The sequence below is a fragment of the Pagrus pagrus genome (assembly GCF_965226575.1).
Source record: "Pagrus pagrus genome assembly, chromosome: 2".
NCBI classification, from domain to species: Eukaryota; Metazoa; Chordata; class Actinopteri; order Spariformes; family Sparidae; genus Pagrus; species Pagrus pagrus.
In genome coordinates this window covers 16810236-16822082 of record NC_140186.1, presented here as the reverse complement: position 1 = coordinate 16822082, position 11847 = coordinate 16810236, and the positions used below count along the sequence as shown (strand labels likewise).

Sequence of the window (11847 nt, the reverse complement as noted above, 5' to 3'; positions counted from 1 at the left end):
CAAACTCCTATCGCCCACTATTAAGAAATGTCACTATGAATATGTGATTAGTTAATGCTTAATGGATTATCAAGTAGTTCACATAAACCTATGTTTACTTCATGTTAATTTAATTGCCAAATCCAAGAAGAAGCTGCCGCAACAAGAGAAAAACAGCTTCATATTGTCATATAATATAACGTATTCAGAGTAACTGTGAGGTAACATTCAGTAATTGGTGATCCATTAAGTGTTAACTAATCACATGAACTCATAATTTCTTAATGGAGACCTGGACTTCATGATTGCCCTCCACTCTGGTGAGGCTTGTTGCTGACTGGTGCCATATGGGAGAGAGTCAGGCTCGATTAGAGGAGGCCTACATACAGTGGCTTTTGACCTGGAACCCCATAATCTACTTAAATGTTGAGAATAGCAGCACATGCAGCCTTAGTGGCCATGAACATCCACCCACCATTTAAAAGCGGATATTATATTATTTCAGGTTATTTTTGAATACAAAAAGAGGGTGATTGATTTGAGACAACTGAGTAAACTCTCAACCAACAGGATACGTTTCCCATTTGAGGGACATTGAATTCCTCCTATTAGGGAAGAGTCTATTTCAAGAGGGCAGGCCGTGAACTTGTTGTCGATCTGAGTTGGAGCGCAGTCGGTGTGCGTCTCTGGTTTCGCGGAGCTGCGTGGAGTGCGTGGAGCTCAGCATGGACGACGGGCACAACTTTTAAAATCAGGAGGACAGTTGACCTTTATATCCTGAAGACATCGGTTCACGCAGCCACCAAGTAAGGCTTCTTCATTTTGCTCCTCAGAGCTGTGCTGACGCAGGTTTAGTTGTTGGGAACCGACTTGACATGAAGTTCTCTCGCATGTGCAGGACGAGGCAAACTCCAGGGTGTTGAGATGAGAGGCTGTGACGATGAATAATTACAGTAATCCCGGCGTAATGTTACTGCTCCATATTTTCCTTTGGTGATTTAAATAGTAGGCAGTGTTGGAAGAAGTACTGAGATCATTCAGTCAAGTACAAGTAGTAATACTAGAGTATAAAACACTGAAAGTGCAAATAAAAGTCCTGCATTCATAATCGTACTTCAGCAAAACTCAAGTGTCAGCATCAAAATTGACTTAAAGCTACTGCAAGGAGTTTTTTAACTTGTTGTGAAACACTCTCAGTTTAACACTGGTGCCTCTATATGACCTACATAAGAGAAAGGAGACCATCAGCAAGAAGATGAACTATTTCTATTTAGTTTTTCTTAGCAGTGCAGCCAGGTCTGTGTGCCTGTGTTTACATTTCCCCAGGCAAAATTACAGTGAGTTGTACACTAGCCAGTTAAAAAGAAACAGGAGGAGATTTTCCTGTAGATCATTTTATTTCTTTACATTATATTTTGTGGGTCTGATGGCGGAAACACTATCACCTTTTGTATGCATTTTAATGTTGTCGAGATAGAGCTATTAATTACTGCTTAATGTAAAGTATAATTGCATCATATTGTTTAAACTGATGATGTGGGTTTTTTTCAACATCTTGACCTGAAAAGTAACTTGTAACTATGGCTGTGTGATAAATGTTATGAAGTCAAAAGTGCAACATTTCTCTCTGAAATATAGAGAGTATAGTGAAATACTCACTTAAAGTATTTGGTACTTGAGTAAATGTATCTGTAGTTACATCCTGCCAGTGTTTAACAGACAATCCAACTTTCATTTGCAGCTTTGTTTGGTTAACCTACTGCAACAAATATTCGGTTTATTATTGTCATATTTCTTCTTTTACAATGTTGACTGACACTGATGTGTGTCGTAAATCTTCCTCCTTTCAAAGTGAACGTTTCATATTTGGGTGTGGAAGGATCCTCCAAGTTCACACAGTCCACCACACACTGTCCTCTTCACTGTTTAAACACTATAAGAAATTACCTTGATAATTTTGCTGCAGGGTAACGGTTGTCATTAGTTACGTGATGAATGACTAACACCCATTTTTATTCCAGGTAATATGGAGGAGGACTCGCCATCAACCCAAACTGCTGTCAACACCCAGGGGTCATGCCCTGTCCTGGATGGAGCCTCTCCTCCCTCTCATCCGGCCAAACCTCCATCCTCCACAGAAAACACCACAGAACCCAGAAAATCAAAATCCTCTCACCCGCCCGCTCACGCTGTCTCTGAAGCCATGGATTCCCCTCCTTCTTCAGAGGGGTCAAAGTCTCCTGCTGTGTCCTCTAAACCCGCCTCTAAAACGGTTTCTACTAAACCCTCCCCTCCTGCTCCAAACAAAACACCACTAGTAACTTCTCCTAAAAGCCCTACCGCTCAAATCCCCCAAATTTCATCCTTTTCTAAGCCCTCATCAGCCTCCTCTACATCCCCTAGCTTGGCCTGTAACACTCCCACAGATTCCCCTTCTTCTTCCTCCACCGCTGCCTCCGCTACGCCTCCTGCTGCTTCCTCCACGGCCCCCGCGAAACGTACCTTCGCCTCCATGGCCAAGCGGGTGATAATTCAGGAAAGACTTAGGAAAGCTGAGGAGGATGCACATGATGAAGAGGATGGTAAATATGCCTTTATTTCGTGTTTGGGATTAAATTACACAGAGCTGAAGTCTCCAACCACGGGCTCATTGCTGTGTTGAGGTGATAATCCTTGTGCTATGTTTCGGAATGTCTTTCCATGTGTAACAGAGTAACCTCACTATTCAATGAACACGTCTCTTGGCCAGAATCGAGATGTACTTTGGGCACCTCAGGGTGCATAAAGGTTGACATACAAAAATAGAAATTAATATTTATTAATTAACAATTTATAATTGAATATAGTTATAATAAAGGTATTTCTATTATCCAGTTGTTCATTTGAATCTGTACTTGTTAGACCTCCGGAATTGCTCAAGAAATGCCACAGAGATAAAGAGCACACATCATCATGTCTCTTCTACTGTACAACGGGCAGGTTGACAGTAGTAAACATGCCGATAGATAGTTTTCCAACAACTTGTCTTCCATTTTGCCAACCATGCAACACATGTCTTAGTGAACCTTTTTTAGTCATACTAGCAGGAAGGCTCTGGGGATGTTAGCCTGATCGATGGTCGGTCAACACTTTGGTCCTGAAATATCTCTACAACAATTAGAGGGATTGTCATGAAATTCTGTTCAGATGTTCATAGTCCCCAGACAATGAATCCTAATGACTTTAGTGATCCCTGCCACCCTGAGATAGGCCTACAGATTTGTGGTTTTGAGCAAATTCAATGCTATGAAATTTGGTGCACAAACTGTTAAAATATTGTTGATACTTTCAATGATCAAAATGTTCAAATAGCGACACCATTAGGTCAAAATGTGTCCAACACTTTGGTTTATGACACCTGCAAGACAATTAGATTCCTGTACTGTGTGTGTAGTGCTAATGAACAAATGAAAGGATGTTTACATGCTAAATTAAGATGGTAAACATGATAAGCATCGTACCTGCTAAGCAGCATGTTAACATTATCTTTTTTTCGCATGTTACCATGCTGATGTCAGCATTAAGCTCAACACATTGCCTTCCAGACTCCCAAGTCCACAGAGCCACTAGCATGATTAGCCTCTTCGTCTTGTTGAATCTGAACATGCTTACGCTCTGTCGCTACATGCTAATCTTTTGTCAGCAACATATGAACCAATTATTTACGTTTTACTTATACTGAAATACCCATAGGTTTATTTTATATCATTTCTGCAGAGAAAGACATGTTATTAATGACAAATTTAAACTTTGATTAATTTGCTGCAATTGAAACAAGCAAACTGGTTGCACCAGTAGGAGGTTTTGCGGCGCATGAGACATTTAAAATGTGGCTACAAGCGAAGAAGCTGAACCTCTTTGCTTAAAGGACACAGAGGGAATGGTAACAGTAATGAAACTTTATGCAATGGGGCAATCAAAGCTATGGGGTCTTGGCACAGGATATCTGCATAGGCAGACGGATACACACACGTGCTTAAAATGCACACACTCTCACACCTACTCCACCTCTGACTTCTTGTTATTCTCATGTTGTGAGATATACGCAGGTGGGATTTGTTCATCGCTGGCTGTGAAATATCGGGGGGGGGGGGGGACGCAGAATGTTGTTTACTGTACAGATTGTAAAGCCCAATGAGGCAATGTGATTTTGATTTTGGGCTATATACATAATATGGACTTGGACTGGCCTAGTTAAATGCAATAAATGCTTCTATAATGCTATAATAAGGAATTATACAAAGAAAAACTCTTAAAGCTTTTATTAACCTCCTCAAGCAGTCTATAATGTACGACTGTAACTGTTAAGAAGTTTCTTAAAAATGTCTTGTAATCTAAAAATAAATGTGTTTAACACTCACACAAAATAGTGTCAATAAGCGTCTTTTAAGGACTTATAAGTGACTTATTACTTATTAACTACCGCTGTGCACATTTGGAAGTGAGTGATTCAGAGAGTAGTTTTTGATCAATCAAGATAGATTTGTGTGCAATTTAAGGCATCTGCTCCTCCTCCTCCTCCAGACGAAGAACCAGAAGAAGAGGATCTGACTGTGGATGAGATGAAAGAGAGGGCAGAGGCCGGTGATGCCAGAGCTCAGACCCGGGTGGGTGAAAGCGCACGCACACAGGCTGGCACTTGGCATTGTTTTCACTCCTGCTGGTTGACTCAGTCTAGTTGTGAGTGTGTGTCTATTTTTGGCCGCTTGGAAGACGATCCCAGGCTTTCAATATCACACACCAAGATATTGTCACACATACACATCATTTTGAACACTATTTCAGAGTATTGCGGCACTGCACTGTGTTTGTACAAGAAATAATGAAATATTCACATTTCCTTTACACTGAATTCTCTACCAACAAGTACAAATGTAAAAAAGAGGCTCTGGCAAAAAGGAAATGGAGGACTAGAGGTGGAAGATGAGCCCAGACTTTGCATTTAAGACTCTTCAGCTGCGAAAGGGTAAATTCCAAAGTGTCTGGTTATACAGCTTGAACTTTCCAATGCTATATGTCATGTATTAGCACATAGGAAGCACTTAAATAACCACAAGGGTTGCATGCGTCTGCTAAATGCCCTAAATTTAAATGTAAATGTAAATGCATGTACAGTAGGTGATCATGTCAAAACATGTGACCACATCAGTACAGTGGTTACATACTGTACGAGCAGTAGAGAATGGGTCAGACGCTCCAGTGATGTTACATACATCGTAATAGAGAAGCCATACCTCACAGTAAACACAAGTCATACACTGGGAATCAGTGTTTTTTGTTTCTGTATGAGCACAGTCGCTTTTATTCCCATCATTGTTTGTTGTGTTTGGATGTTTTGACAACACTATTTAAAATGGAGGCTACGAAAGTAGATTTATGAGATTGCATGTCTAATGAATGTAACAGAGACACAGACAGGAATATATTAATGCTGAGCCACTTCGAATCAAGACACATCTCATCCTCCCACAAATAGATGCATTTGATGATAACTGTGAGAGGGGGGGGGGGGGGGGGGGGGGGGGGGGGTTATGAAATGAGAGTTAAGATTAGAAAACAGTCACTTGATACGCCGCTGTAGCCTCTGCTACCCCGGGGACACCAATGGCCACAGGGACAGGTGATTATGGGTTGTGTAGTCATCTGTCTGTCACTGTGAAGTGTTTTGGCTGTAGCGAAAGAAATGGTCTCTGTGCCTTGAGGATTATCCAAATTAACTGGGATTCTGTTTCTGGATAAACAAGTTACTGATGAATTCAAATTTGTAATGCTTTGTATTGAGTTAGAGGGAGAAACAGTAGATGAGGCTGTCAGGGTCGGGGGGGTAAACCACCCTGTAAATCTAAATGAAGTAGATTTGATATCAGACACTTTAAGACTTTTACTCAAGTACTTTTCATATGGGTGACTTTCACTTTAACCAAAGTAACATTTTAACACGTATGTTCAAGTGTAACGTTTGTGCCTTCTTCTTGAAATTGGCCTTTTCTTTGTCTGTGAGCGTAAATAATATTAGTCAACATTTTTTATTATTCCAGAAACTAGTTTATACTCTAAACACATGCATACAGTACAGGACATTAAAGTTTAAGCTGAACTTTATGTCTAATTGAATGAGGCAGTTTGAACATGGCCACACAGGCCGAACTAATCGCCTCTCTTCTGTGTTTCAGCTGGGTCAGCACTACTTGATCCTTGCAGAAGAAAATGAAACAGAGCTAAATAATTGTCTGGCTGTTAATTGGCTGATTAAAGCCGCTAAACAGGGAAGAAAAGGTGCAGCCAGAATTCTGCAGCGCTGTTGGATCCAGAAAAAAGGTTCATGTTGCAGAATTCAGTTCATGCGTGTGCATGTTTGTGCATTTGTCCTTCCTGCCTTCCTAAACGGTTCCTTTGTCTGTCATCCTCAAACAGGAATCACTCCGGAGAATGAGGCTGACGTGCGTAAGTTGTCGACAGAGAGTAAGTTTGAGTTGGCGGTGCGTAAAGCGGCCATGATGATGTACTGGAAACTCAACCCAGAGAGGAAGAAGAAGGTGGCTATGGCTGAGATGCTGGAAAATGTCAGCCAGGTCAATGCAGTGCAGGGTAGGGTGCACACACACACACACACACACACACACACACACACACACACACACACACACACACACTTGATAAAAGACGCCATCAACACCACATTGAGTATTTTTTTAATCTTGACAACAATCCTGTCTGATGTACTACAGACCGCCCAGGAGGACGTAACATGCTGTTATATGATACCTAAATATATCATGTGTGGCCCTTTGTGATTTCAGTTTTTGCAGCTGTCATGGTGAAGCATATCACATTACATACAGCCCTCCAGCCTAATGTTTTCCAACTCACTCACCATGTTGTGGTCATTTCTCACCAATAGGTGGCACTGCAAGCTGGATTCCTGCTCCGACTTCAGGCCAGACCCAGAAAGTATTGGAGAGCATGGTCAGCAAAGAGTGTGAGTATCCAGACAGGGAGAGGTGCAGAGTATATCACGTGTCCTCATGTGGAATAACCTGCTCCCTGTCCTTTCAGCCACACAGCTGGTGGACCTGGATGACTTTGTTGAGATGACTAAACAGTATGCACAAGGCATCGTCCCCTCTGCGCCCCAAAATGACAACCAGGTCACAGCCAAGACTGAAAGCCCAACAGCGAAAGACAGTGGTGGGGAGGTAAAACAGCCAAACAACAAAAATAGAAATAATCTGTCATCATAAAGACAGAGATGTCATTTTATTTTTCATTCAAACAATCCAGACTAGTGTGTGTTTGTGTTAAAGCACAAGGCTGAGCTGGTCCCGTCAGGATACAAGAAAGCCCACAGAAGTTCTTGGGGTTTTGGCCGAAGTGGGATGATGCTGGACTCTAATCGCAGCGGGGCCATAAGAAGAGCCATGGACATGAAATCGCGCTTAATGGTATCTTAATCATATATAGTATTACAATTCTGTTTTTATATATTTTTCATTAATAATCTCTTAAAATCATTAACTTTTTTATTCTATTTTCTGATTTTTGCATCTTAATTTCTGTCCTAATTAAATCTCTTCAGATGCTGCAGTACCCGCTGCATGCCTTTCTTGAGATGAAAGAGCACCTGGTGGACTGGGCGTCGCGGGCCGGTGTCCAGTGGCTGAGCACAGTCATCCCAACGCAACACGTCAACGCACTCATCTTCTTCTTCATCGTCAGCAATCTGACCGTTGACTTGTTCGCTTTTGTCATCCCTTTGCTCGTCTTCTACCTCTCCTTCATCTCCATGATCATCTGCACGCTGCGAGTTTTCCAGAGCAGCAAGGTGAGTAAAGCCGGGGAGTCTCCATTACTTTTAATTACAAAAAATCACATTGCTCCATGTTCGTACTGTCAAGATGTTGATATGTGTGTATTTGGTTTAAGGTTTTCATTTTACTGCATTAGATGAACATGTTGGAAGTTTTCTATTAGTTTTTCCCCTCTCCTCACAAACTATGCCAGCGGGAAACTCATTGTTTCTTCCTTTATTTTGCAGACTTGGGAGAACTTCAGAGCACTGACATCTCTGCTGACACGTTTCGAACCTGGCCTGGATGTGGAGCAGGCGGAGACTAACTTTGGCTGGAACAACCTAGAACCGTACCTCTATTTCATCCTGTCCGTCTTCTTCATCATTTTCTCCTTCCCTGTAGCTGACAAGGGCTGGATCCCCTGTTCTGAGCTCTCTACTGTGGCCATCTTCTTCACTGCTGTCAGCTACATGAGCCTCAGCCCCACCGCTGCCACGTATGCACGGCGGGCAATGGTCATCGAGGTCAGGTGGCACACAGTGATAAGCATTAAATATGTGTCAGAGTCACTGTCTTGCATGTTTTGGTGTATTACCATAATCTTACAAATCTTAAAGCAGTGGTTTTCAACCCTGGTCTTTGGGTCCCCATGTCCTGCACGGGTGTTTATCTGATCCAACATTATTTGAATCATTGGTTCAATAAACAAAAAAATCTAAATTTCTCTGTGTACCTTTCCTTTAATCCAGGTAGCATCATCTCTGTGTTGCCTGACCCAGTTCCTGCCAGAGCACATGACAGTGCTTCGTTTACTAGGACGCACTTTCGCCACACTGCCACTGGGGGAGTCAGTGGTGCTGAAGCTCAGTCTCCCCTGCCTGCTCTATCTTTACCTCTTCTATCTGTTCTTCAGGTGAGCAAAAGCATCTGGGCCATTTGATGTGTTTGCTGAAGAACAGATTGATAAAAAAATCAAAGTTCTAACTCTCTTTCCCCTTCTTTCTATATATTTTCTCCTCCAGCATGGCCCGGATGCGTGGTTTCAGGGGGACTTACTGCTTCCTGGTTCCTTACCTTGTGTGCTTCATGTGGTGTGAGTTCTCAGTGGTGCTCCTCCAGAATTCCTCTGTTGTGGGTCTAATACGCACCTGTGTGGCCTACTTCCTCTTACTGTTTGCCCTGCCCGTTCTGGCTTTTGGCCTCGCCGCCATGCTCTTCATCCAGATCTTTAAGTGGTTCCTCGAGCTGGAACTGACGAAGGTGGTTGTGACCCTGGTTGTTTGTGCGATCCCTGTCACCCTACGGCTGTGGACGCGGTTCAGCATGTCCATCCTGGATGTCTTCCGCTCACTGACCCACGGCGGCCCAGTCAAACTCATCTTACTCTGTATCTCCATGGTGACCCTGTTGTTCTCTATCTATGTGTACCATGCAGAGGGACAGAAGGTGTACAACTCCACCTTGACATGGATCCAGTACAACCAGGCGTGTGGGCCGCCTTCCTGGGAAACTAAAGGCATGGCCAAGACACAGATCTTCTGCAGCCACCTGCACGGACACAGAGTCACCTGGACTGGGCGCTTCAAGCATGTCCGTGTGGTCGAGACAGACAACGGGGCACAGTCGTTCATCCACATGTTGCCAGTGTTCATGGGGGACTGGCTGCGCTGCCTGTACGGAGAGAGGTATCCAAGATGTGAGCCAAAGAACACCACAGTCGCAAACCTAACAGCTGGTAATCTGGCAGCCAGTTCTGCGTCAGCTACTGCGTCAGTGCCCCTACTGCTGCAAATGCAAGAGGAGGAAGAGTTGTGTCAGATAAAGGCTCTGGCCAAACACCCCTGCCATATCAAGCACTTCGACAGCTACCGCTTTGAGGTGACGATAGGGATGATCTGGGACGGAGGCGTAGACGATCCAGCCAGGGATGTAATCCTCATGGCCAGCCATGAGTTCAGACAAGTTCTGCTCAACCTAAGTCCTGATAACATGGTGGAGTTCAGCACCAAGCTGGAGGGCCGTCTAGGAGCCAAAGCTCCGGCCTTCGAGTTGAAGGCTATCCACTGTCTGGACTGCGTTTCGTCACTGCTGTCTGGAGGTCGGCAGGTGAAGATAGAGAGAGACTGGAGACGCACCACGATGAGAGCCCTGAAGTTCGCTTTTGATTTTTTCTTTTCACCTTTCCTGTCAGCAAAGATCCATGCCTGAGAAGAAAGACGGTGAAGCAGAAGTAGTAATGACTCACTTGAATCTCTTGAGGAAGCCATGCTGCCTTTTTCTTTTGATGTGATCATGTTACTGATGTAACTTGTAGTATTGTTTACAATTCGTTCTGACATTCATCTACAGCTCATGTTTAGGTGATAGAATCTAGGACATGATTTAATGTTTACTGCTTCCTGTTAGTGCATGAGTTTACAAAGTATTTCTAAAGCAGTTCAATCGTGGTCAGATGCCAACTTTTTTGCTCGAGACTTATTGACACAATCACAGCCCGTTTTTATTCGCAGTACTGTCTCAAAAAACTGGACAAACACCTGCAATGTGATGGTTCCAGATTATATGCAGGGAAGCTAATGTGAGCGCTAACTGCTTCTTAATGACTAGAGATACTGTACATTTGTTGAAAATGAAATATTATCGGATGATATTTTTATTTAATAGAGCACTGTTGCTGCTGCTTTTGTATTAAGGAACTTCGTATGGGGATGATTGCATGTACGGTATGTGTGTACATTTGTGTGTATATAACATTTTAAATGTGCATTGACCTATTTATATGTGTCCATTACATTGGCTATGTGGTAGAATATACTGTAACACTATTCATTCATGGGGATTTCTAGTGCATTCGTAATGCTTTATGACAGTACTCAGGATGTGTTCAACATCAACAGCCATAAAACACTGAAGATGTGAGTCTTAATTAATTTTAAGTTCAAGTGTCTTATAGATGCTCCTGATTAGTTATAAACTAGCGGTTCAGTGATAGGGCTTATAATAAATTATGACTATCTTTGCATTTTTAATGCATTATGATTTACTATGAATGCCCTACAGATTTGATCGTCAGAGAAAGTGTTACCAAATATATTTCTTGCTCTTTTGGCCAAGATTGTCTGGCTTTGTGGTCTTAAAACATTCTCGTCTTATTTTAATTAATGAAATACACGGTATATAATATTTATGTTGGAAAGCCAACATAAAACACTGATTCGATTGTTATGTTTGCAGTGAGGCTGTTTATGGTAAAATAATGCAGCTGTTTCATGGCTTGTATCTCACACTCGCACACCAAAATGCCAAAGATGTCACTATTTATGAGAGGGATGACTTATAAAATGTGATTTTTTAAAATATATTTATACATATATAAACATCACTAGTCTTCAGAGTCTGAGAAACTAAAGTCAAATGAAAACTAATTAAGTGCATTAATTCCTAGAGTTTATTCTTGGTGTTATCTTTGTCTGTAGACACACCAAGAAAACATTGAACAGTGTTCATTCCATAGAAGTAGTGTCGGTAGTGGGAATATTTGCAATGATTTGTTTAGCTTCACAGCACAGAGTGCCTTCACACTGCCTTGGTGTCATTATTTAGTCACATTTATAATGACAATTTGTCTTTGCTATTTGTCACTTTCGCATGAAAAGCCTTATATGTGAACACTGTCAAATTGTAACAACACTTACCTGTGAATAACAATCGTGGACGTGGAGCCTGCATACTGTGAATTAGAGTGCCTTCTTTATTCAGTGATGAGTTTATGGAAGCATGCAACGACTATTAAAGTGCTTGTCTTTCAAACAATACAGCTTTTGGCTTGTTATTGACCTTTTTATTGTATATGGGTGAGATTGTATTGAATGCTGAGCTGAAGTCAACAAACAGCCTTTTGATGTAGCTGTTGTTATTTTCAATGTGTGTGAAGACTGATCGAAGGGCAGTGGACATGGCATCGTCTGCGGATTTGTTGGTTCTGAGAGCATACTGGTGAGGGTCCAGGCCGGCACAACACGGACACAGACATAAATGA

At 42.2% G+C, this 11847-nt stretch overlaps 1 protein-coding gene across 1 annotated transcript; it reads left to right on the top strand.

The window, feature by feature from the left end:
- Positions 1 to 658: 658 nt before the first annotated feature.
- wfs1a (Wolfram syndrome 1a (wolframin)) lies at positions 659 to 11625 on the top strand. The gene is made up of 12 exons (XM_084383164.1): positions 659 to 785; positions 2001 to 2561; positions 4543 to 4625; positions 6192 to 6336; positions 6433 to 6606; positions 6920 to 6997; positions 7075 to 7214; positions 7323 to 7460; positions 7595 to 7840; positions 8054 to 8332; positions 8558 to 8721; positions 8831 to 11625. Exons 2-12 carry the CDS (start codon positions 2006 to 2008, stop codon positions 10014 to 10016), a joined length of 3189 nt encoding a protein of 1062 aa, XP_084239290.1. The 5' UTR covers positions 659 to 785; positions 2001 to 2005; the 3' UTR covers positions 10017 to 11625.
- Positions 11626 to 11847: the final 222 nt, after the last annotated feature.